General features: G+C 39.1%; 1 protein-coding gene and 1 pseudogene across 13 annotated transcripts in view; one reads left to right on the forward strand and one right to left on the reverse strand.

Moving 5' to 3' along the window:
* Window positions 1-27,745, reverse strand: part of Fbxl13 (F-box and leucine rich repeat protein 13) — a 214,800-nt gene that overhangs the window by 161,403 nt on the left and 25,652 nt on the right. For 10 of the 13 annotated variants that reach the window (XR_013049550.1, XM_076565962.1, XM_076565963.1 and 7 more), the window contains 2 exons: window positions 4,048-4,115; window positions 3,409-3,563 (listed from right to left, as the gene is read on the reverse strand). The exons of 2 other annotated variants lie outside the window; for them this stretch is intronic. Coding sequence is in view for 10 of the 11 variants with exons in the window: in XM_076565962.1 (XP_076422077.1) it covers window positions 3,409-3,563; window positions 4,048-4,115 (223 nt within the window). In the remaining variant the exon portion in view is untranslated. The remainder of the gene's footprint in view (window positions 1-3,408; window positions 3,564-4,047; window positions 4,116-27,745) is intronic. One more of the 13 variants, XM_076565967.1, reaches the window with a different exon arrangement.
* On the forward strand, window positions 13,458-13,915 carry LOC102909635 (large ribosomal subunit protein eL31 pseudogene; annotated as a pseudogene).

Here is a 27,745-nt window from a genome sequence, read left to right on the forward strand (position 1 = left end):
TACAAAACTGGAACTTCTAAGCATTTCATAACAATCATAATCACCACATAGTATTGAGATCCAATGTCTTTGAATTATGTGTTCTAGAATTAAGTAGATTGCCTGACACATGTAAATTAGAGGTCCACAACTCAAACATAGGAACCAGGAAAAGCAAACAGGCTGGGGAGCAGGAAGGCTCCTCAAGTTCACCTGCCTGCGCTGGCTGCACTGGCTGCGCTGGCTGCACTGGCTGCGCTGGCTGTGCTGGCTGCACCTGGCTGCGCTGGCTGCGCTGGCTGCACTGGCTGCACTGGCTGTGCTGGCTGTGCTGGCTGTGCTGGCTGCGCTGGTTGCACTGGCTGCACTGGCTGTGCTGGCTGCACTGGCTGCACTGGCTGCACTGGCTGCGCTGGCTGTGCTGGCTGCACTGGCTGCACTGGCTGCACCTGGCTGCACACTGGCTACACTCGGCTGCACCTGGCTATGCTGGCTGCACTGGCTGCACCTGGCTGCACTGGCTATACCACCTGGCTGCAGGCTCCCCTATTTTCTCTCAGAAGTTAAGGTTTAGTGTTTTCTCTTTATCTTTGGTTTGGGTTTTCACTTTCAACTGAAAATAGATATCTGAATTGTATGTGAATACTTCTGATATTTAAACTTTGGCAATTGTTTTTCATTTGAATGCTGTGCAAACAGAACAAAACATGACAGCAAGCAGTTTCCAGCACCACAGGTGAAAGTCTAAAGTCTCTGTTCTTTGGTTCTGCCTGTCAACCTCACTGAACATCACTGAGCATCTCCCTGGAGTCTCACTGAACATCAGTTTTGTCCTAAGATCTTCTCTTTGAGAAGGCAGAACTCAGCTAGGTCAGCTTATGACCAGTTCCCCCACTGGGCAGTTGTCACCAACTGAGAACTGGATGTGCATTCACAATGCCACATCTGCTGTGTTCTCATTAACTCCCCAGGCTCTGCTTCTTCCTTGCACTGAAGCCATCTTAGTTATCAGCAGAGCTCAGCACCAAGACTAAGTTCAGCTCCCGACAGAATGGCAAAGCCAGGTCTGTCCACCTAATAAAATGTCTTTTCAAGGACAAATTAGCTTACAAATATCAATGCTTTCAGACTGAAACACAAATGGATGGTTTCTGTAACAAGTATATTCTGGGAGGTATTAGCATATTTTTTTCAAAACTTCATTTTTATATCAATTAATATTACTATATAATATATCTTCTAAACTAGATTAGAATATTTATTAGACATTTAAGACATTGCATGACATAAGAATATAATAAAACACTTCTAATGGTACTACTTTGATAATCACAGGTTAGGCTTATTATTTAGAATTTTTGACAATAATCAAAACTTTAAGTTTTTTATAATCAAGAGTTGTATAGAACATATCTTGACTTGAGGATAGAAAAAGAGGAACAGTGTCCATGAACTGTGACCATACAAATGTAACTTGGGTCTTTTTGAGAGATTATGCAACTTTGGGGTTTCTATTTTCATGGATATTAAATGTATGTGTGTTTTGCCTGCATATGTATGTCTGTGGACCAGGTGCATGTCTGGTACTCATGGAAGTCAAAAAAGGAAATCAAATCCCCTGGCCATGGAGTTATGGACAGTTTTGGGTGCTAGGAATTGAGCTCCCATCCTCTGGAAGAGCAGCCAGTGCTCTTACCTGGCTGAGCCATCTCTCCAGCCCCAAAAAATGATGTAACTTTGGTGACTTGGTTTAAATTACAAACAGGAATATAAATCTTGACAGTATAATATCTGCTTTATAAATATGTGACTATTTTGCGTTGTGAGTTAGGGAGGCATAAGATGACACAGAGTATATAATGATACAGGGCAGACTCAGGAGGATGTGAACCATAGAAAAGAGAAGGCTGGAATTAAGGAATAGGAGAGCAGAAAGGGGGACAAAAGAAAGAGGACCATTGGCACCATGTAGTTCCACCTGAGTGTGCATGGGAGCTGTGGAAAGAAAGGCAAAGCAGAGAAGAGATGGAGCTAAAGAGGAGGGAAGGGCAGACATAGGAAAAGGCTTGGGAAAAACAAAAGTCACCAGGTAACAGAGCAAGAAGCCACAAAAGATGGGAGGAAGGTGCTGAGAGCCAAGGAGAACCTAGAGGGGCAGAAAAGTCAAGAAACTGGTGCAAGGCATCCTGACTCTCAAGAGCTTTCAGTTCATTCAGGATTTTGAAGAGCATCATTCCCTACTATGACAACCTTGTGACATGCTAGCCAGTTAACCAGTTGCTAACCCTTCATCATGTTTATGTTAAAACCTTCACAGTCCACTTTGAGGCAGGGAGAGACAACAATGCTCAAAAGGAAGTGATTTTCAGCTGGGTGTGGTAACTCACACCTGTAATCTCAGAATACCATGGCTGAAGCAGGAGGGTTGTCTTGAATTCAAGGCCATCCTAGGCTACATAGTAAGACCTTGTCACAAGAGCAAGAGTGAGATCACTGATTTTTCTGGTTGGTCACAACCACAGGTATAAGTTAGTATCCAGAACTGCAACCAAAAGGCTGGGGTCCTCTGACCCTGCTAAGATCACATATGTGTTGTCCATGCATCACATTCCAAGAAAATGGTTTCTTTAAGCTTCTCCACATGGACGTTAAAGGAAATATGGATAAGGAATGCAGACTGTAGTCAACTGGTCTCTAACAAGAACTAACTAGCACGGTATTATGCATAAAAGCTTGAAGTAACTAGGCCTAGTAGTCCAGGCCTGTGATCTCAGCTACCAGGGAGGTAGGGAATTGCAAGTTCAAGGACCACCTAGGCAATTTAGCAAGACTTTGTCTCAAATTGAAAAGGAAAAAGGGGTCTGTGGATATAGCTCCATGGAGGAGTGCTTGCTTGGTATGTACAAGGCCCTAGGTTCAGTACCACACAAAAAAGCTAACGGTAGCTCCTTATTTATATAAACACAATACAAGTATATGTATATATAAATAAGCATATGTATATATACTTGTATGCATGTATGTATAAATGTATGTACAAATGTATGTATGTACACACAAGTATACGTATGTGTGTATATATAAATGTATGTACATATGATTTGATGTTAACTGTGAGTACTTTACATTGCAATCAAATATTTAAAAATGAATCTAACAAAAATGATTAAGTTTTGTTACTGTTTTGTTATGACAAGGTCTCCCTCTGTAGCCCAGGCTGGCCTGGAAGTCCCTGCTTTTGTCACAGTGTTCTAAGTGCTGTTAGGCATGTGCCACCACACCTAGCCTTACAGTAAGTACTTTTAATTGGTTCATTTAATGACAATTCTCTACACACAAAAGTTACATGTTCTCTAGGTTTAACTATTAGTCTGTTGATTCATTGCATAATTGAACACCAGAACTAAGTGCTATGGTGTAGACATTTACCTATAAGCCTTTCTCTACAGGTTATCACATAAGACAGCCAGTGATAAAAAAATACTTTTTGACATCTAAAATTGTCATGTGTTATTGCTCTGTCCATTTTTTCAGCCAAGATAGCCTCCTGATTTGCACGAGGTATTGCAACTTCCCTCCAACCACTGCAGGCAAAAGATACAGAAAAACATTATTTTCAAAATATTACTTTGAAGCTAGGATAATATAGTAGTAAATAAAGGGGAATAAGAAATGAGATGCCTTTTAACCCCTCAAAATCACAGCACGCACACACAAAACCTGTAAATTGGTGTCCTGAAGAATTCCTGGCAGTTAAGATGCTGTATGGCAGTCATATTTCTTTTTTAATAAAATAAGCACATCTTGAGATAACATCATTATTATAACTTCAATTTACCCAGAGAATCGCCTTAATGATGATTTAAAAAAGAGATTTAAGTTCCCAAACACATCCAATTCCAAGGATTTTAGACAAGCTGTATTTCAAAAAGGAGGTATTTTAACTAAATATAAACTCATCAACTATACGAAAAGCACAGATGGCAAAGAGTGAGCTTTCCTCTGTGTGGATAATAGCAGGATAAAAAAGCAAAGACAAAGAAATGATATGGGAAAACACATTCTTACCCAAAATGATTCTTTACTAAACGTCCAGTGTAAAATGTACATGCTTTTATCATCAACTCTGGAGTCACCTAAAATAAATAAATAAATGAACTGCACATCAGAAATAAATAGGACAAAGCTGGGCATGACTGTGCACACCTTTAATCCTAGCACTGGGGAGGCTGAGGCAGGCAGTTCTCTGTGAGTTCAAGGCCAGCCTGGTCTATGTAGTGAGTTCCAGACAGTCAGAACTACATAGTGAGAACCTGTCAAGAAAGAAAAGAGAGGCTGCCTCACAAGACTGATAAGGAGCTGGGACAACATTTGCCTCTGGTGAGAAGAGGGGAAGAATTAATACCACTTACATATTTAGAAATTATATTTATGTCTATCACCTATTTTTATTGAAGTCATCTTTTTCATATACTTTTATAAATTCTTTGAAAACCCCATACATGCATCCAGTGCATCTTGATCACATTTGCCTTCTATTCCTTCCACTAACTTCTCCCAGACTCACCCTCTAACTCCACCCCTTCCACTAACTTCTCCCAGACTCACCCTCTAACTCCACCCCTTCCACTAACTTCTCCCAGACTCACCCTCTAACTCCACCCCTTCCACTAACTTCTCCCAGACTCACCCCATAACTCCACCCCTTCCACTAACTTCTCCCAGACTCACCCCATAACTCCACCCCTTCCACTAACTTCTCCCAGACTCACCCCATAACTCCACCCCTTCCACTAACTTCTCCCAGACTCACCCCATAACTCCACCCCGCCCCAGCTTTATGCACTATTGGATCCAGTTTGCACTGCTCACATACACATGGCTGTGGGACCAACCACTGGAACACGGTCAACCTATCGGTGTAGTTTTTTTCTTTTTGTTTTTTTTTTACTCTTTGAGGGCCCACCACCCAGGTCCCAAATAAATACACAGACCCTTGTTCTTACTTATGAATGACCAGCCTTAGCTTGACTTGATTCTAGTCAGCTTTTCTTAACTTAAATTACCTGTTTCTCTTTAACTACATTTTGCCTCTGGGCTTTTTATCTTTTTATCTTCTGCATATCTTTTGTTCCTTCTTACTCTGTGGGTGGTTGTGTGGCTGGGTGGCTGGCCCCTGGTGTTCTCCTCTCCTCCTTTTCTCACTCCTCTCTTCACTAGATTTCTCCTCCTATTTATTCTCGCTGCCTGCCAGCCCCACCTATCCTTTCTCCTGCCTAGCTATTGGCCATTCAGCTTTTTATTAGACCAACCAGGTGTTTTAAACAGGCAAAGTAACACAGCTTCACAGAGTTAAACAAATGCAACATAAAAGAATGCAATGCATCTTTGTACCACTAACCAATGTTCCACAGCATAAATGAATTAACACATCTTAAACTAATATTCCACAACATACCGGGGTTCACATCTCTAAAGAAAACTAACTTCTCCCCAATGATATAAAGCTGACGGACTTGATCTTGCTCAGGTCTTATGCAGGCAACACAGCTGCTGTGAGTTCATGAGTGCAGCAGATCTGCCTTGTTCAGGAGACAGTTTCACCCTGCTCTTTCTCCACCTCTGGCTCTTACATTCCCTTCCTCCCCCTCTTATGCAATGTTCCCTGAGTAGAGTCACATTTTGAATGATCTCATTACATCCCACTTACTTTAGACTAAAACACTTAAAGATAAGCAGTTACAACATTGTTATTGTTGGCTTATGAGCATTTAATTGCAGAATTGAGGATATGATTCGGTTGGTAGACTGCTAGCCCAGCATGCATAAAGTCCTGGGTTTGAATCCCAATGACACATGCCTGAAAACCCCTAATTCTCCTGGTAGTGCATGCCTGCAATCCCAACACAAGTTCAACATCATTCCCAGCTACACAGAAGGTTTGAAGCCAGCCTGAGCTACATGATACCTTGGCTCAAAGAGAAAAGAAAAAGCAACTGTAGTCTGTTGGTCACTATCAAGACTGGGTTTTGCCTGTCAGTGCTATAAAATGATATTCTCTCCTCTAAACAAGAAGGATAAAGAAAACCACAAAAATAAAAGTATAAACCATGGAATCTACTTAAGGTGAAACAAACTTATTCCATACAAATATTCATAATAAACATAGGGACAGCTAAAGACAGTTTGAACTGACTGGCCTCTGTACGTTCTTTGAAGAATAAACATGACAGTAACATATTTACTCTGTGCACATGCCTACTGTTAAGGACCGAGAATGTTTCTGTCTGTTTTTTGTTGTTGTTGTTGTTTTGCATGTGTATGTGAGGGTGTGGTATATGCTCACTTCTGTGCACAAAATACAGTGCCAACAAAGTTCATGTGACTTTAAATTTTGTAATTTTGAACTAATATAATATTTTAAAAAATCACAAGGTCTTATATAATGCCAAAATTTGAAATACTGCAAAGCTCCTAATCAAAATTGTATTGAACAGCTCTTCTTTTCAGAGCTAAGGAAAATGAATTGAAAGTGTTATCTGAGTTCTTGCTACAGAGCGGTTGCACAATGGCAGGTAAAGAAAAGTCTCAGCATTAAAAGTACAAGTTTGACTTGCTAGAGTAGAGAGTATTGTCACCTAGGATACCTTCAGCAAGTCGAGGAGCTCAGGGGATGAAGGACCACTTTGGATCTTAAGGATTTGCAGGTGTAGACACATGAAACACCACCTCAGCCAGACACCAGGCTCTCAGAAAAAGAACCAGGCTAGTATCTCCTTCAGATGGCCTCTCAAGCTCAAGACACACAGAAACAACAGCAAAATGCATCTTTGAAACAGAGCAAACAGCGGTTTGTGCATACAGTGCCATGACAGGGTTTGAAGGACTAGGGAATTAGAGTTTCACCGTGAGTCATTCTTCATCTTCTGCAGTTTATTGAAAGGCACCTTGATAACTAAAGGATTTTGTGTGTGAAGGAATGCTCATTGTCACTTGATTTTCAGTGCTCTACTTAATAAACACATTTAAATAAATACAACTTTTGAAAAATATTTTTCATAAACTTGTAGATGTTTATTAACAACTTTATTAAGCAAAGTCACTGAAACAATTCAGACTAATTACAAATATTGCTTTTGAGGAAGAGTCTTGCTATATAGATCAGGTTGACATGGAATATCTGCCTCCAACTCATGAGTGCTGGTAAAGGCATTCTTTACATCTCAGATGCCATAAATAACAGGAAATAGTACACACAAGTACCACAGAATTGATATTATTCTTCTACGTTACATTTAAATTTACAGAAAACATTAATCTAACTCAAACCATTATTCCCATACTTTGTTCCAGATTATAGAAATATTTAAGTTTGATGCCTTCTCAGGAGTAATTATCCAGTCAGTCACTCTCTCTCTCTCTCTCTTTTTTGTTGTTGTTGTTTTTAATTATTTTTTTTTTTTTGAGCCAGGGTTTCTCTGTGTAACCCTGGCTGTCCTGGAACTCACTCTGTAAACCAGGCTAGCCTCGAACTCACAGAGATCCACCTGCCTCTGCCTCCCGATGCTGGAATTAAAGGGGTGTGCCATTATGCCTGCCTCTGTCCAGTCTCAAAAGAAAAGGAATACTATGACAGATAGCAAGGTTCAGGATTTAGTTACCAAAACTTCTTGTCTACAGCACAGGACGTACCTTTCCCAGACTGTTAAAGCCAAGCCCAATGGTCCTAAGGTTCACTTTCCTTTTCCGAGATGAGCTTTATTTACATCTGTGAGACTATTTAAAGCCCATGTTTTTTCATTTTGATTTTAGGTTTTTGTTAAATGGCACTCCTGGTGACAGCACCATTTTAAAAGCTGTGTATATCATATACAAAATTCTCAAATATAAATTAAAAGATTCAGTTTTTAAAGCTGTATATATGAATATATCTCCTGGAGATATTTAAGGAGGAAATATGTAGAAGATTATAGATAGGTTTGTGCTGTGTTTATGTGTGCAGTGTGTGTGTGTGTGTGTGTGTGTGTGCGCGTGCGCGCACAGTGTGTGCTGTGTGTATGCAGTGTGTTGTATAGTGTGTACAGTGTGCACATGCAGTGTGTGCATTGTGGTGTACAAAGTGTGTACAGTGTATGTGGAGTATGTGCAGTGTGTGTACTGTGTGTGTTGTGTAGTGTGTGCAGTGTATATGTTGTATGTGCAGTGTGTTTACAGTATGTATATGTACATGCAGTTTGTGCAATGTGTGTACTGTGTGTGTGCAGTGTGTATGTGCAGGGTGTATGCTGTGTCTGTGTGTGTATGTAAGAAGTCACAGAGGAGAGGAAGACAATATTATTTCTCATGTTTTAAAGAAACACTAAGCGGGCGGTGGTGGCGCACGCCTTTAATCCCAGCACTCGGGAGGCAGAGCCAGGCGAATCTCCGTGAGTTCGAGGCCAGCCTGGGCTACCAAGTGAGTTCCAGGAAAGGCGCAAAGCTACACAGAGAAACCCTGTCTCGAAAAACAAAAAAAAATAAATAAATAAAGAAAGAAACACTAAAATTGGTTACCTAAAAGGAGGGATAGATTAGCCCTTAATGTAATTCTATATTTTGTAATGTTACATATAACTGGAAAAGCATAATTATATCAAAAAGAAAAGTAGGTGACATCAACATTGAGCAATAATTACTTTAGGTAACAAAAAGAGTGTAGTGTATTACTTTTATTGGCTGTTCCACCACCACCTCCACCCATTGGACCCTGTAAACTACAAGACCCACTCTGCTATTCAAACCCACAGAACCCATCATCCTCCCCCTGGCCAACCATCCCCCACAAAATCAGCAGCCTCTAGAGGCACAAGCACTACCTGCACAAACTGGAAGAAGAGCCCCTAAAAGCCCAAGCACCACTGGCACCAGCTGGAAGAAGAGCAGCCCCCACCCCATGAACAGCCCTCTCCAGCAACATCAGCAGATCCTATAGGCACAAGCGCCACCCACATCACTTGGAAGAACAGACACAGGCAAAACCTACATCAGCTGGAAGAACAGACCCCATAGACACAGGTGCAACCCAAACCAGTTGGAAGAACAGACCCCACAGGCATAAGTAAAACCCACACTAGCAAGAAGAACCAGATGATACTCTGGATCTAAGCACCCAAACCGCCACAAACCTCAGCTGAGACAACCATACTCAACCTGACAACCAGACAATCATCAGAATCCTTGGTCATTCAGGGTGAAAGAGAATAAATGAAACAGACAATAAAGGAACAAAAGACCCATCCAACAAAGACATCACAAGAATCAACACCTGTTCCTATCATTATCCCAAACCCAGTTGGGTAAATGGTAGTGTAAGAATACATTCAACAACATAAAGAGCAATGTGGCACCACCAGAACCTAGTGATTCTGTAACAGCAAGACCTGAACATGCCAATGCAGATGAAACAGAAGAAAATGACCTTAAAAATAACTTTATGGCTGGGCGGTGGTGGCGCACGCCTTTAATCCCAGCACTTGGGAGGCAGAGCCAGGTGGATCTCTGTGAGTTCGAGGCCAGCCTGGTCTCCAAAGCGAGTTCTAGGAAAGGTGCAAAGCTACACAGAGAAACCCTGTCTCGAAAAACCAAAAAAAAAAAAAATAACTTTATGAAGATGATAGAGGCTCTTAAAGAGGAAATAAAAAATTCCCTTAAAGAAATCAAGGAAAGACAAACAAAAAATTGGAAGAGACCAATAAATCCTTAAAGAAAGTCAAGAAAAAACAATCAAACAGGTGAAGAAAACAGTTCAACACTTGAAAATTGAAATAGAGGCAATAAAGAAAACACAAACCAAGGGAATTCTGGAAATGGAAAATCTGGCTAATGAACAGGAACTACAGATGCAAGCAAAACCAACAGAATACAAGAGATGGAAGAAAGACTCTCATGCATTGAAGACACATTAGAGGAAATAGATTCATCAGTCAAAAAAATGTTAAATACAACAAATTCTTAACACAAAACATCCAGGAAATCTGAGACACCATGAAAAGACCAAATCTAAGAATAATAGGGATAGAAGAAGGAGAAAAATTCCAGCTTAAAGGCACAGAAAATATATTCCACAAAATCATAGAAGAAAACTTTCCCAACCTAAAGAAGGACATGCCTATGAAGATACAAGAAGCTTACAGAGCACCAAATAGACTGGACCAAAAAAAATTCCCTAGCCACATAATAATCAAAATACTTAACATACAGAATAAAGAAAAATATTAAGAGCTGCAAAGGAAAAAGGCCAAGTAATATATAAAAGCAGACCTATCAGAATTACACCCAAATCTTCAATGGAGACTCTGAAAGCCAGAAGGTCCTGGACAGATGTTTCACAGACATTAAGAGACCAAGTATGGCAGCCCAGACTACTATACCCAGCAAAACTTTCAATTACCATAGACCAAGAAAACAAGATATTCCATAACAAAACCAGATTTAGACAACGCCTATCCACAAATCTAGCCCTACAGAAAGTACTAGAAGGAAAACTCCAACCCAAGGATGTTAGCTGAACCCATGAAAACATAGCCAATAGATAATCTCACACCAGCAAATTCCAAAGAAGGGAAACACACACATGCTATCACCAACAACAAAACCAAAAAATAATGGGAATGAAAAAATCACTGGTCATTAATATCTCTTAATACCAATGGACTCAATTCACCTACAAAAAAGACACATGCTAACAGAATGGATATGAAAACAGGATCCATCCTTTCGCTGCATACAAGAAACACACCTCAACTTCAAAGATAGACATTACCTCAGAGTAAAGGGTTGGGAAAAGGTTTCCCAATCAAGTGGACCTAAGACACAAGCTGGTGTAGCTATCCTAATCTCTAACAAAATAGACTTCAAACTAAAATTAATCGAAAGAAATGGAGAAGGACATTTCATATTCATCACAGGAAAAATCCATCAAGATGATGTCTCAATTCTGAACATTTATGCCCCAAATACAAGGGCAACCACATTTGTAAAGGAAACATTACTAAAGCTTAAATCACATATCAAACCCCACACATTAATAGTAGGAGACTTCAACACCCCACTCTCATCAATGAACAGGTCTGCCAGATAGAAACTGAGAAATAAGGAAACTAACAGATGTTATGTGAAGCGTTAATCTGTTTAGTCTTAATCATAAAAACCCAGAGTCAGATATTAGGATGAAAGCTGAAATATCTGAGAAGCAGAGCAGCCATCCACTAGAGACTTCTTACCTCTAGAAATCCTCAGACTGAATGGGCCCAAAATCCTTTCTCCACCCACCTTATATTGTGCTGCTATCAAGGGCATGAGATCTCAAGTGCTCGGATTCAAGGCATGAGAGTCAAAGTACTGGGATCAAAGGTATAAATGATCACCACCTGGCTCTGTTTTTCTTTTAGACTGGTTCAATCTTGTGTAGCCCAGAGTAGCCTTGAACTCCTGATCTTCCTGCTTCTTCTTCCTAAGTGCTGGGATTAAAGGTGTGTGTCACCATTGCCTGGCCTCTATGGTTAACTAGTGGATAGCTCTGTCCTCTGATCTCCAGGCAAGCTTTATTTGTCAGAACACAAACAATATCACACAACATTTACCCCTTTTTTGTCTAAAATAAAAAGTGAAGGTTTCAACTAACATTGAAAGATATATACAATAAGTACAATAACTATATAAAATATATAAAGACAATAATTACTATAGTGGGAATTCATTCCACCCATGACCTAGGGCTATCTGGCCTGATGGAGGTGATGCTTCTTATCTGCCTATGTGACCACTTAAAAGGGAGGAGAAAGGGGGTCATGCCGAAGGATGTCTTTTTGTATGCTGTGAATATATATTGTTCCCATTAGTTAATAAATAAGCTGCTTTGGCCTATGACAAGGCAGCTTAGAGGCGGGTGGGAAATCCAAGGAGAGAGACAAGAAAGAGAAAGGCAGAGTCTGGAGAGACACCAGCCTGCTGCCCAAGGAGAAACATGCCAGCAGACTGGTAAAGCCATGGAACATATGGCAAAACATCGATTAATAGAAAAGGGTTAATTTAAGATATAAGAGCTAGCTAGCAAGAGTCCTGCCATAGGTCATACAGTTTACAAATAATATTAAGCCTCTGAATGATTATTTTATAAGCAGCTGCAGGACCATGGGGCCAGGTGGGACAGGAGAAAACTTTCTGGCTACAGGGTCATGCTCTCTTGGATGGTGAAGCAATGTGTGATCAGTCCTCAGCTTTCCAAGGACTCTGCAACTGGATTTACCTTATCCTATATCAGTGAGTTTGTTTTCCCCATAGAACCCCTTAATAAATTGATATATATAGACCATTAAGGCTCTTGTTACAAATTACATTAACAATGTCTAGTTCATTAGCATTTGACAAATTCAAAGAAAATACTCTATCCTACCTTGGTGAGTCCAAAGTGTTGTACCTAATTCACTTTCTATCCTAACTTGCGTTACCAACCCAAAACTATTTTTTGATGTCTCTCAACCTTATACACTTTACACCTCTTTTATGAGTCTTTTTTAAATCTGGTAACAAGGAAAACTAAAACTATAACTATCTAGTCTTCAACTCCATTCAGAGACCTGAGAAGGCTATAATATTACCTGAGTAAACAGGAAGTGTAGAGCAAACAACTTCCAAAAATAAGAAATGACAGAAACAACTGGCTGCTTGGACAATCACCCAAGGTTCCTCTTCAACATTGGGGCATTCATCTTTGGCCTACAGGTCTAGCATATCTGATAGACTTTTCTGTGAAGCAGAATTTTTGAAGAACTGTCTGACTCTGTCTTGACAAAGTTCTGAAGTCACTTTCTTTTCTGTCCTGCTTGTCCCATTTAGACAGCATACTTTCAGAATTGAGGCAAGGGCATTTTCTTGCCTAGCATCTAACAAAGAAAGTAGACTCCATAGGGAGTTTTTTCAATGCCCACAGTCTTCTCTGAAGTAGATTGGTGCTGCCAGGAGCAGACATGTCTCATTGTCATAAAAAATAAAATAAAAAAGAACCTTATGTTATTAAAACATCTTAAATGCCATATTCTGTAGGTCTCTGAAGTGTTTGAAGACCACCTGCCTATCTAAAATATATGTTTGATCTTGAAAACATACCTAACATGACTATAAGTTTGATTGTAATAGGTGACTAACTACTAACCTGCATTTCTTTATTATCCTAAATAATTTGTAAAAACAACTTTCAAGGACTAGAAATGTGTATTACATTGCTAGATGAGCTGTATGGGTACAATATCTTGAACAATAGTAGAAACATATGTAATGAATGTTCTAACCAGAATAACCTTAAATTTGTATTAATATACAGAGTAAGTATGACTGCAGGTTCTGGCTCTGAAATCCAGCTCCATCCTCTCTAGGCACATGGCAGGCTGGCTTGCTGGGATTTGTTCCTATGCTAACCCAAGGATCTATGATCAAGGGTGATGGCTCACACAAAGAAGGGTGGTGAAAAGAAGAAGGGCTGTTCTGCCGTCAACAAGGTAGTGACCCAAAAATACACCATCAACATTCATAACATTCACAAGCACATCCATGGAGTGGGCTTCAAAGAAATCCAGAAATTTTCCATGAAGGAGATGGAGACTCTAGTTGTGCACATTGATACTTGGCTCAATAAAGCCATCTGGGCCAAAGGAATAAGGAATGTTCCATACCATATCCATGTAAGTTTCTCCAGAAAACCTAATGAGGATGTGGACTCACCAAACAAGCTCTACACATTGGTAACTTACTTACCTGTTACCACATTCAAAAATCTACAGACAGTCAATGTGGATGAGAACTAAGCTGCTGAGTGTCAAATAAAGTTAGAGAACTGCCCTCAAAAATTTTTTTATCAATAGACAAAAATTCATATCAATGTAAGATATTTGAAACTAGTAGTGGTGCCGGGGCAGTGGTGGTGCATGCCTTTAATCCCAGCACTTGGGAGACAGAGCCAGGCGGATCTCTGTGAGTTCAAGGCCAGCCTGGTCTACAGAGCAAGATCCAGGACAGGCACCAAAACTACACAGAGAAACCCTGTCTCAGAAAAAAAAAAAAAAAAGAAAAGAAACTAGTAGTTGCATTTTGGGTTTAAAAATAGATTCAATAATTTACTTTTTATCCTATCATTTCTATAACATACATTCGGTATAACAAAAACAACCTCAAATTTGTATCAATATACAAAAATCCAAGCCAATGTAAATATTTAAAACTAGTAGTTTCTTTTTAAAAGTAGATTAATTTATCTACCTTTTATTCCCCCATTTTTAGAATGAGATCTCTGAATCTAATCTCCTTTGTTCAGCATTTTTCCTGCTCATTACCAATAACAACTTGTAATCAACCCCCTAAATGATGAAAAATATCCATAACCTACTGAATGACCCAAAACCACCCACCCCACATCTTGGGAATGTGGACATCATGTTCTTAAAATTACTTCCTGATGTCTGGGGGTGATGGCATCTTTAGGGGATCCTTAAAACAAATTGGGACAATTGTCAAGTCCTGGGAGAGGTAGCTGTATCATTTGTTGTCCAGTCTCTGCATAATGGGAAAGTGTGGGGCTTATCCCAAGTGTTGGCTAGAGTAGTCTGTGAGGCTGGACCATCTCAGCTAGTCACCATGAAATTGTCCTGAGCAGTTTGTAGTATAAAGCTGATCTTAAGGTAGTGTTTGTTAGCTCAGTGGTGTTACCATAGTCCAGGTGGAATCATCATTTTAGGGCCCCATCATCTTTTTGGACACTTGGGAGATCACATTAGGCCAGATTATTCCTTTTCTGGGTAATTTTTTCTAGGTAGTGTTCCTTTTTTATCTGGATGCTTATTTGTCCAAAAGTCTTTAAGTTTCTCAAAATGGTTGTTTTTGTTTTTGTTTTGTTTTTTCTAGGAAAGACAAAAACCAAAACCTGTCCCAAGCCTAACTTTGGGGAGTTTCCCTTTTGGCAAGTTATATCTGATCCAATGAAAAGCATTTGTTAGTTTTATTAGTTTAGAGTGAATGGTCATGATGGTTGATGAACTATCACCCCTTCTGATCAAGAAGTCTCTCTTGTTCAAATTGAATCTTTATTAATTTTGATGGTATAGCTTTTCTTCTTCTGTGGAAGCAAAAGCAAAACCTCTTTCCCAATATAACACAATCCTGGTTTCCATTCTAAGGTCGACACATCCTTAAAGTAAACAGGCTAATGTAATTCAGGGTTTCTTTTCTATTATCCAATGTCTCTCATTAGTATTTAGAAAATTTAAAGTTAATAGAGCATTATGCAATCTATTTCTAGGAGTATTTATTACCCCTTTCTATTTATTTAGCATTTCTTTTAGAGTTCAATTAGATCATTCTATAACTGCTTGTCCTCTAGGATTGGGTGGTATACCTATAATATACTTTATGTTGTAATATGCAAAAAAACTGTTTCATTTACTAGAGATATATGCTGGAGCATTGTCAGTCTTAATTTGTATACCCATTAATGTGGTTGATATATTGTGCACCCCAATAAACTTATCTGGGGGTCTGAGAAAAGAACAGCCATAACATTAAACATGGAGGTTAGGCAGTGATAGCACATGCCTTTAATCCTAGCATTCCAGAGGCAGAGATCCATCTGGATCTCTATGAGTTCAAAGCCACACTGAAACCAGCCAGTCATGGTGACTCACACCTTTAATCCCAGGAAGTGATGGCAGAAAGGTATATAAAGCATGAGGACCAGGAACTAGAGCTGGTTAAGCTTTTAGGCTTTTAGCAGCAGTTCAGCAGAGATTCATTCCAGATGAGGACTCAGAGGCTTCCAGTCTGAGGAAATAGGATCAGCTGAGGAATTGGCAAGGTGAGGAAGCTGTGGCTTGTTCTGCTTCTCTGATCTTCCAGCATTCACCCCAATATCTGGCTCTGGGTTTGTTTTTATTAAGATTATTTAAGATCCATGCTACATGTTATGGCTGTGACTTCTAATAGATGTGTACTTACAGAATCAGCCTTTTTAGAACTCAAAGCAGTTGCCCATTGAAATACTGAATATGTATCTATGGTGTGGTGTACCTATTTTAATTTTCCAAACTCTGCAAAATGAAACATGTCCATTTACCAAATTTCATTTCCTTGAGTACCCTTTGGGTTACTTCTTGCAGGTAGTGGAATTTGATTATACAACGAACAAGTATGACATTTTCTTATAATTTCCTTGGCTTGTTGCCAAGTGATGGAAAAACCTTTTCAAACTCTTGCTATTGACATGGTGTTTTTTTTTTTTTTATAAAATTTTGAGGCCTCTAGCACATTTCCTATTAATAACTGATCTATTTTATCATTACCTTATGCTAGAGGGATCTGATATGGGATATATATGGGATAGTTCCTATTCCTGATTAGTTTCTGTAATCATATAAATAACAAAGCTAATCCTGACTCATCAAGAATAAGTTAAGCAGTTTCAGTGTATAAAACAACTCTCTCTGCATATCAAGAGTCAGTAACTATACTAAGAGGTTCTGTAAAATCTATTAATATCATGAGAATAGCATATAATTCTGACTTTTGGGCAGAATCATAAGGGCTTTGAGCCACTTTACTTAAATTTCCTGATTTATAACCTGCCTTTCCTGATTTATTTGCATCAGTATAGAATGTAGGGGCTCCAGAAATTGATGTTCCCCATACAATGTAAGGAAGAATCCAGTTAATGCTCTTTATAAATTGAATTCTCTTGCTTTTGGGATATTTGTTGCTAATCCCTCCTAAAAATTACTGCAAGCTCTTTGCCAGTTTTCATTTTCTGCCCATAAAGAAGATATTTTAACATTAGTAAAAGATATTACAATTTCTGATGGGTCTGTTCCTGTCAATTGATGAAGCCTTAATTTTTCTTTTAGAATCAACTCAGAAACCCTTTTCCATGTATGTCTTTAATTTTTCACTCTGTGTGGTAAAAATATCCATTCTAAGATAATATCTTCCTCTGCATTAAAATCCCTGTATGGGAATGTATAGAGGGTAAAATAACCAGGATGCAATCAAGCTCTGGATCCAAACGATCCACATGTGCATCCTGTAATTTCTTTTCCCCCAAAGCCAATTCTCTCTCAGTTTCTGCTGATAATTCTCTGGTACTATTTAAGTCCTTGTCACCTTTTAAGATTTGAAACAAATTACTCAGTTCTGGAGTTGTTACTCCAATAGTGGGCCATCAATGGGCAATATCTCCCACCAATTTTTGAAAGTCATTAAGAGTTCACATTCAATCTCTCTGGATTTGTACCTTTTGGGGATGAATTTTTTGTAGGCCTATTTTGTATTTTGTATTTAATTACTATTTTGTAAGTAATTAATAGAATCTCCTCTTTGCATTTTTTCAGGAGTAATTTGTAATCCTCAACAAGGCAAAATTTTCTTTACTTCTTCAAACATTTTCTCTAAAGTACCTAAATTTGAATCAGCTAATAAAATGTCACCCATATAATTATAAATTATAGATTGAGGGAAATGTACATGAATGATTACCAAAGGCTGTTGTGTAAAATATTGGCATATTGGCATAGGGTAGGGCTGTTTAGTATCCCTTGTGGGAGAACATTCCATTGATTTTTTTGTGAAGGTATATGGGAAAAAGTCTTTTAAATCAATAACTATAATAGGCCATCCCTTATTAATAGAGAGGGTAGGGCAATTCTAGGTTGTAAAGAGCCCATTGGATGAATCATCTTATTAACAGCTCTTAAATCTGTTACCATTCTCCATTTTCCAGATTTCTTTTTAATAACAAATACAGGAGAATTCCAAGGACTGGTCAGTTCCTCAATATGTTGAGCATTTAGCTGCTCCTGTACCAGCTGTTCTAAGGCCTGTAATTCTTTATGTCAATGGCCATTGTTCAACCCAGACAAATGGTCAGCCAACCATTTTAAAAGTAGTGTTGTTGGTACCTTTGGAAGATCAACAGCTGTTGTGCCCTGTTTTTGTACAACCTAAATGGTCAGTGACTGTTCTTTATAATACCATTTAATATTTTTCCCAGAAATATATGTCAGTTTATGGTTTGTTTCTGAGATTGGAGGAATGTTAATCTGGGTATTCCATTGCTGTAACAAATCACATCCCCATAAATTCATTGCTATATTAGCCACATATGACTTTAATTTTCCTCTCTGTCCTTCTGGCCATATACATTAGACCTATCTCATGTTTTGTTTTGCCTGAGATAAAGTTCAATCCCTAAATGCTAAACATCTACCTCCTGAAGAGGCTAGTTTCAATGCCAAGATTGTGGGGCAATTATTGTTACATCTGCCCTTGTGTTTACAAGATCTTCAGTTACAATGTCATTTATTTGTAAACCTTTAGCTTTGTTCTTTGATCATTTATAGATATTTGCCAAAATATTTGCTTTATAGTTTCTCCTGAAATTTTTGTTTTATCCTCTAAATCTCTTCTATCATCCAGAGCTGTATGGATTTTTTTTACCTTAGGCATTAAGTCCTTTAATTTCTTGGGGAAGGAGTTTCCCCCACAGTGACAGGGAATGACTGAACCAGGTTTGATATAGGGACCTGTAAGAGGCCTCCCAAGGCATTTCTCAATGGCAAAGGGTTACCCTGCCTACCCCTTGTTGTTCTGCATTCATTGGTTCAATGTCTGCCTTTGCTACACCTTCTGCATACTCCAGAAGGGAGGGGTCTTCTGTTTGGATTATTGGGGGGGGGCATTGTTTCTAGGAATGTCCTGTTTACAATCCCTTTTTAGGTGACCTTGTTTGCCACAATTAAACCACCTGACATCTTGATTTTTTTTCAAGACTCTGGAAATTATCTCTCCTATCCAAGAGAAACGATGGTTATGAGATTCAATATTGACTATATCTCAGATCCATTCCTCTATAGGTGCTGATCTTGCCTTTAAAGGACTAATCACCCTTTTACATTGTGAATTAGTATTTTCAAAAGTCAAAAATTTAATCATTATTTGTCTAGCTTCTGATTTTGGTATCATTCTATTTACTGCTGAAGTCAATCTTTGTAAAAAAAAAAAAATCAGTGAAGGTTTCATTTGGGCCCTGTATAACTTTATTTAGTAAATGACTGAATTCTCTTTCCAACTTCTTCAATTCTGTCCCAAGCATTCAAAGCTACTGCACTGCATAAAGCCAGGGTGTGGTCATCATATAGAGACTGTCTTTGTACACCAGCAAAAATGTTCTCTCCAAGAAGTTGGTCTTGGGAGATTTCAATACCTCTAGCCATACTTGATGTTCAATGGTCCTAGCCTCATCTTTCCACCAGGTCCTCCACTTTAATTGAGGACCAGGTTCCAATACTGCTCTAACCAAGTCTCTCCAGTCTTGTGGGACAATTCTGTTCCTAGCTGACCATGAATTTAACATCTGCTTCACAAAAGGCAAATGTATATCATATGAGACTATCACTTCCATAAATCTCCTCAAATCTAACATTTCCACAGGAATCTAGTCAGCTCTTACAGAGCCTTAGAGATACCTATCATTTGGTGGTTGTTCCTGTAAGGTGACTGGATAAATTAAGGTTGGTTGTTTGAAAACTTTGGGCTGTTCATATTTAATTTTATAATGTAATTGTAATGTTGCTTCTTCTTTAAATTTCTCTGTCTGGGTCTGAATATCTCTATGATCTGTTTTAATAAGTTTTCCAAGGCTTTCATCTTGGCATGCATCAACCAACTTTTTTAGGGATAAACTAAGAATTATCAAATTGACAGTAAGAATTATCAAAATGATAATTAACATTATGTCAATCCCAGTTAAGTTGATTATCTTTTCATTTAATTGTTCCATTTTTTCAATCATCTATTGTGTTATCTTACAGAGATCTAACTCTTTCCATCATAATAGTGTTTCCAATTTTTTAATGTGAGAAAAAACTCTCTCTTTTAATTAATTCTTCCCTTTAAGAATTCCAAATTGTCTTACCAAATCTGCTGACAACGACAGTGAAATGTGAGGCTGACTGCTGCCATATGAAATCTCAGACCAAATGGGAATGATCCTGTCTCTATAAATCCTAAAACTGAATGGGCCCAAGATCCTGTCTCTACCCACCTTATATTTCTGTCTCCACCTCCTGATTCTTCTGGGATTAAAGGCATGAGATCCAAAGTGCTGGGATCAAAGGTGTGAACCACCACCACCTGGCTCTGTTTCTCTTTTAGACTGGTTCAATCTCCTGTAGCCCAGGGTGGCCTTGAACTTCTGATCTTCCTGCTTCCTCTTCCCAAGTGCTGGGATTAAAGGTGTGTGCCACCACTGCCTGGTCTCTATGATTAACTAGTAGCTAGCTCTGCCCTCTGATCTCCAGGCAAGTTTTATTTGTCAGAACACAAACAAAATATCATACAACAGTTATAACTCAAGTGAACTTAACAGCCATCTATAGAACATTTTGCCCAAACACAAAAGAATATATCTTCTTTTCAGCACTGCATGGAACCTTCTCTAAAACTGACCACATACTTAGTCACAAAGCAAATCTCAGCAGATACAAAAAAAATATTGGGATAACCCCCTGTATGTTATCAGATCACCATGACTTAATGTTAGAATTCAGCAACAACACAAATTACAGAAAGCCTACAAACTCATGGAAACTGAACAACTCTCAACTGACTCACCACTGAGTCAAGGAAAAAAGAAAGAAAGAAATTAAAGACTTCCTGGAATTCAATGATAATGAATGCACAACATAAACAAACTTATGGGACACTATGAAAGCAGTGCTAAGAGGAAAGTTCATACCTCTAAATGCCTACATAAAGAAGTTGGAGAGATCTCACAGTAGTGACTTAACAGCACACTTGAAAGCTCTAGAACAAAAAGAACCAAACTCACCCAGGAGGAATAGATGCCAGGAAATAATGAAATTGAAGGTTGAAATCAATAAAATAGAAACAAAGAGAACAATACAAAGAATCAATGAAACAAAGAGCTGGTTCTTTGAGAAAATCAACAAGATAGACAAATCCTTATCCAAACTAACCAAAAGGCAGAGAGCGAGCATCCAAATAAACAAAATCAGAAATGAAAAGGGAGACATAACAACAGGCACTGCAGAAATCCAGTGAATCATCAGGTCATACTTTGGAAACCTGTACTCCACAAAATTGGAAAATCTAAAAGAAATGGACAGTTTTCTGGATAGGTACAACATACCAAAATTAAATCAAAACCAGGTAAACAATTTAAATAGACCTATAACCCCTAAGGAAATAGAAGCAATCATTAAGTCTCCCAACCAAAAAAACCCAGGGCCAGATGGTTTCAGCACAGACTTCTACCAGAATTTCAAAGAAGAGCTAATACCAATACTCCTCAAATTGTTTCACATGATAGAAACAGAAGGAAAACTGTCAAACTTTTTTTTATGAGCCTACAATTACCCTGATACTCAAACCACACAAAGATGTCACAAAGAAAGATAATTACAGACCAATCTCCCTCATGAACATTGAGGCTAAAATACCGGTAAACTGAATCCCAGAACACATCAAAAAAATTATCCACCATGATCAAGCAGGCTTCATCAGAGATGCAGGTGTGTTTCAACATACAAAAATCTATCAATGTAATACACCACATAAACAAACTGATGTAGCATGAATCTTAAAAGAGTCTTATTAATCTACATGAATAACCTGGACATGAGTGGGAGTAATGAAGGGTGAGGGTCGAGGGAAAGAGAGCCTGTGGAAGCGGGAGATCCCAGCTGGATCAAGAACAGAGAGGGAGAACAAGTAATAGGAGACCATGGTAAATGAAGACCACATGAGAAAAGGAAGAAACAAAGTGCTAGAGAGGCCCACAGAAATCCACAAAGATACCCCCACAATAGACTGCTGGCAATGGTCGAGAGACAGCCGGAACCGACCTACTCTGGTGATGGGATGGCCAAACACCCTAATAGTCGTGCTAGTAACCCCATCTAACGACTGAGGGATCTGGATGCAGAGATCCATGCCTAGGCCCCGGGGGGAGCTCCGGGAATCTAATTAGCAAGAAAGAGGAGGGTTTATATGAGCGAGAATTGTTGAAACCAAGGTTGGATAAAGCACAGGGACAAACAGCCAAACAAATGGAAACACATGAACTATGAACCAAAGGCTGAGGGGCCCCCAACTGGATCAGGCCCTCTGAATAGGTGAGACAGTTGACTGGCTTGATCTGTTTGGGAGGCATCTAGGCAGTGGTACCGGGTCCTGTGCTCATTGCATGAGTTGGCTGTTTGAAACCTGGGGCTTATGCAGGGACGCTTGGCTCAGTCTGGAAGGAGGGGACTGGACCTGCCTGGACTGAGTCTACCAGGTTGATCTCAGTCCTCGGGGGAGGCTTTGTCCTGGAGAAGGTGGGAATAGGGGGTGGGCTGGGGGGAAGGAGAGGGTAGGAGGGGGGAGAACAAGGGAATCCGTGGCTGATATGTAGAACTGAATGGTATTATAAAATAAAATAAAAGGAAAAAAAGAGTCTTATTAATAAAATAAACCTGAAGCCCGGTATTGGAGTCAATGATGGAAGATCAGAGAAGCAGAACAAGCCACAGCCACCTCACCTGGCCAATTCCTCAGCTGATCCTGTTTCCTCAGACTGGAAGCCTCTGAGTCCTCATCTGGAATGAATCTCAGCTGAACTGCTGCTAAAAGCCTAAAAGCTTAACCAGCTCTAGTTCCTGGTTTTTCACACCTTATATACCTTTCTGCTTTCTGCCATCACTTCCTGGGATTAAAGGCGTGAGTCTCCATGCCTGGACGTTTCCAGTGTGGCCTTGAACTCAGAGATCCAGATAGATCTCTGCCTCTGGAATGCTAGGATTAGAGGCGTGTGTGCCACTATTTTCTGGCCTCTATATCTAGTGACTGTTCTGTTCTCTGACCCCAGATAAGTTTATTAGGGTGCACAATATTTTGGGGAACACAATACCACCACAAACTGAAAGACAAAAAAAAAAAACACATGATCATCTCATTAGATACTGAAAAGGCCTTTGACAAAATCCAACACTCCTTTATAATAAAGGTCTTGGAGAGATCAGGAATACAAGGAACATGCCTAAGCATAATAAAGGCAATTTACAGCAAACTGACAACCAACATCAAATTAAATGGAGAGAAACTCAAAGCAATTCCAACTAAAATCAGGAACAAGACAAGGCTGTCCACTCTCTCCATATCTATTCAATATAGTACTCAAAAGTTCTAGCTAGAGCAATAAGACAACAAAAGGAGATCAAGGGGATACAAATTGGAAAGGAAGAATTCAGACTTTCAGTATTTGCAGATGATAAAATAGTATACGTAAGTGACCACCAGAGAACTCCTACAGCTGATGAACACCTTCAGTAATGAGGTAGGATACAAGATTAACTCAAAAAACATCAGTAGCCCTTCTATGTACAACTGATAAATGGGCTGAGAAAGAAATCAGAGAAAACAACACCCTTTACAATAGCCACAAATATTAATATAAAATATCTTGGTGTAACTCTAACCAAACAAGTGAAAAACCTGTATGAGAGAACTTTAAGTCTTTGAGTAAGGAAATTGAAGAAGATAACAGAAAATTGAAAGATCTCCTATGTTCTTGGCAATCTACAGATTCAATGCAATCCCCATCAAAATCCCAACATAATTCTTAACAAACCTTAAAAGAACAATACTCAACTTCATATGGAAAAACAAAAAAAAACCCAGGATAGTCAAAACAATCCTGTACAATAAAGAAATTTCCAAAGGTATCACCATCCCTGACTTCAAGCTCTACTATAGAGCTATAGTAATAAAAGCAGCTTGGTATTGGTATAAAAATAAACACATGGATCAATGGGATTGAATTGAAGATACTGACATACTTACAAACACTTGATTTTGCACAAAGAAGCCAAAACTGTACAATGTAAAAAAGAAAGCATCTTCAACAAATGGTGATGGCCTAACTGGATGTCAACATGTAGAAGAATGGAAATAGATCCATATCTGTCACCATGCACAAAACTCAAGTCCAAGTGGATCAAAGACTTCAATATAAATCCAGTTACACTGAACCTGATAAAAGAGAAAGTAGGGAGTAGCCTTGAACACATTGGCACAGGAGATCTCTTCCTAAATATAACACCAGTAGCACAGACACTGAGAGCAAAAATTAATAAATGGGACCTCCTGAAACTGAGAAGCTTCTGTAAGGGAAAGGACATGGTAAATAAGAAAAAACATCAGCCTACAGAATGGGAAAACATCTTCGCCAACCCCACATCTGACAGAGGGCTGATCTCCAAAATATATAAAGAACTGTAGAAATTAGACATCAAAATACAAAATAATCCAATTAAACAATGGGGTACAGATCTAAACAGAGGATTCTCAACAGAAGAATCTCAAATGGCTGAAAGTCATCTAAGGAATGGCTCAGCATCCTTAGTTATCAGGGAAACGCAAATGAAAACGACTCTGATCTTACACCTGTCAGAATGGCTAAGATCAAAAACACTGAGGACAGCTTATGTTGGAGAGGATGTGGAGCAAGGGGAACATTCCTCCACTGTTGGTGGGAGTGTAATCTTGTGCAGCTACTCTGGAAATCAGTATGGCGGTTTCTCAGAAAATTGGGAATCAAACTACCTCAAGAACCAGTGATATCACTCTTGGGCAAATACCCAAAGGCTGCTCAATAATATCACAAGGACACTTGTTCAACTATGTTCATAGCAGCATTATTCATAATAGCAAGAACCTGGAAACAACCTAAATGTCCTTCAACCAAAGAATGAATAAAGAAAATGTGGTACATTTACACAATGGAGTATTATTCAGTGGTTTTAAAAAATGGCATCATGAAATTTGCAGGCAAATGGATAGAACTAGAAAAAAAATCACCCAGACCCAGAAATACAAACATGCTATATTACTCACTCATAAGTAATAGTAGATGTAAAGCAAAGGATAACCAGAGTACAACCCACAGCCCTAGAGAAACGAGGTAACAAGGAGAACACTAAAAGGGATGTATTGGTTACCCTGGGAAGGTAAAATAGATGAGATCTCCTAGGTGAACTGAGGGCAGGGGTAGAGTAAAGAGGAGGGGGTGGGAGATGGGAACATGAGTGATCTGGATGGTCCTGTTGGGGAAGGGATGGAGAGGAAGAGTAACAAAAGAGATATCTTGATAGAGGGAGCCATTGTTGGGTTAGAGAGAAACCTGGTGCTAGGGAAATCCCCAGGAACCCACAAGGATGACTCCAGCTAAGACTACTAGCAATAGTGGAGTGGTGTCTGAACTAGCCTCCTCTTGTAATCAGATTGGTGACTACCCTAATTGTCATCATAGAATTTTCATCCAGTAACTGATAGAAACAGATGCAGAGATCCACAGGCAAGCACTGTGTTTAGCTCCAGGAGTCCAGTTGAAGAGAGGGAGGAGGGATTATATAAGCAAGGGGGGTCAAGATCATGACAGGAAAACCCACAGAAATAGTTGACCTGAGCTCTCACCAACTCTAGACCAACAGCTAGGGAGCCTACATGGGACTGACCTAGGCCCTCTGCACATGGGTGACAGTTGTATAGCTTGGTCTGTTTGTGGCGGCACTAGCAGTGGGACCAGGATCTGTCCTGGTACATGAGCTGGCTTTTTGGAACCTACTCCCTACGGTGGGATGCCTTGCTCAGCCTTGATGCAGAGGGGAGGAGCTTGGTCTGGCCTCAACTTACCCTTTCTGAGGAGTAGAAAGGTGGTGGTAGGGGTATAGAAAGGAGGTGAGGAAAGGGAATGGGATGAGAGGAGGGAGGGGAAACTGTGTTGGTATATAAAATAAATTTTTAAATTAATAAAAAAATAGAAGGAAAATATTTATTTTTCTGTGTCTAAATATTGGCCTAAATGTATACCATGTGAAAGCTTGGTGCACATAGAAGCCAGAAGCGGGTATCAGATCCCCTGGAAGTAATATTACAGACTATTGTGAGTTGCCATGATGGTGTGAGAAACCCAACCATTGTCTTATACAAGATTAGCCAGTGCTTTTAACCATCGAACCATCTCTCTAGCACCCATATTCAATTTTTTTTTTTTTTGAGACATGATCTCTCTACATAGTCCTGGCTGTTCTGGAACTCACTATATAGACCAGGCTGGCCTCAAACTCAGAAAACCAGCTGCCTCTACCGCCCAAGTGTGTGCATGCCACCATCATGCCTGGCTGCACATTCAGTGTTCATAATGACAGTGGTACTCTGGTGCTGTTACTCTGAAACTGTGTAGAATACAATACAATTGAAATGAAGTGTAGAATACAATTACTCTGTAATTATACTATTGCCTACAGGACATTTAATCATTCAAGTTCAAGTTGTCAGTTGTGAGCAGTAATTATGATCACTGGTAATTAACTTTTATGTTAAAACTTCTAAAGACTTATGATGCATTAATTAAGTCAGTCAACCAGACCATATGGGCCTCCAAGGTTGATAAAGCATTAGCATGCAAAAAGAAAAATGCAAAGGACTAGAGAGATGGTTCAGCAGTTAGAAACACTGTCTGATTTTGCAGAGGACCTGGGTTTGATTTCCAGTACCTACACAGCATTTCACAACCATCTGTAACTCTACTTCCAAGGGATTCTGTGCCCTTTTTGGTCTCCTTGGGAACTGCATACAGGAGGTACCTGGATATGCATGCAGGCAAAACACCCCTACATATAGAATCATTTTTAAAGGCTTTTTATTTAAAAAAAAAAAAAAGAAGAAGGAAAGGAACCTTATTGACATCAAATTTCTTCAGTAGATATAGAAAACCTAGCAACAAAAATGACTAGAACAAAGAATGAAAATGTAGTTTATAAGACACTTAATAGAAACAAGACAGGAGAACTGTTGTCAATTACAGAAGAATCAGATACACGCAACCAAGTACAATATGAGGACTCTGAATTCTGACTTTAACAGACATTAAATAAGAAGACATTTTTGAGACTTTGGGAAACTCTGAAATGGAATAATTATGCCTGAATATAATTAGCACTCGGAAATATTCAACAATTGTTGCAATTATGTAAAACAATGGCACTGTTTTTGTCTTGTTTTTCTTTTTTACAATTATTTCAAGAGACACATACAAACAAAAAGTATACATATTAATGAGACACTATGTAGTGTCTTGCTTAATACACACTGGGTGATGTTTAGGTCCAATTAAATGTATCTCCTCAAACATCTACCACTTCTTTATGGTAATAACTTCCAAAAACCTTTCTTCTAGCTTTTTAAAATTATTTTATTGCATTTTTATTTATTTATGCTGTTGTGTGTGTGTGTGTGTATGTGTGTGTGTGTGTGTGTGTGTGTGTGTGTGTGTGTGTGTGTGTGTGTGTGCCACAGCTCATATGTGAAGGTCAAAGGATAGCTTGTAGGAGACAGAAAGTTCTCTCCTACCATGTAGATCCCATCTTGCCAACACTTCTTCTGTCTTTGTTAAATGCTTGGTACATCACAAGCTGTAATCACTTCTACAGCTGGAACATCTCACTCCTACCTAACTATAACTGGGCCACTAACAATTCTGTCTCCACTGTTTCCTCCAGCTCCAATCTCCCAGGCCTCTGATAACCACCATTCTAATCTCAACTTTTATGAGATCAACTTTTTTTTTAGATTCTACCAGTGAGATCCCAAGACACTGATCTTTCCCAGCCTGGCTTGTTTCCTTTAATGT

The sequence above is a fragment of the Peromyscus maniculatus genome, chromosome 3 (assembly GCF_049852395.1).
Source record: "Peromyscus maniculatus bairdii isolate BWxNUB_F1_BW_parent chromosome 3, HU_Pman_BW_mat_3.1, whole genome shotgun sequence".
Lineage (NCBI taxonomy): Eukaryota > Metazoa > Chordata > Mammalia > Rodentia > Cricetidae > Peromyscus > Peromyscus maniculatus.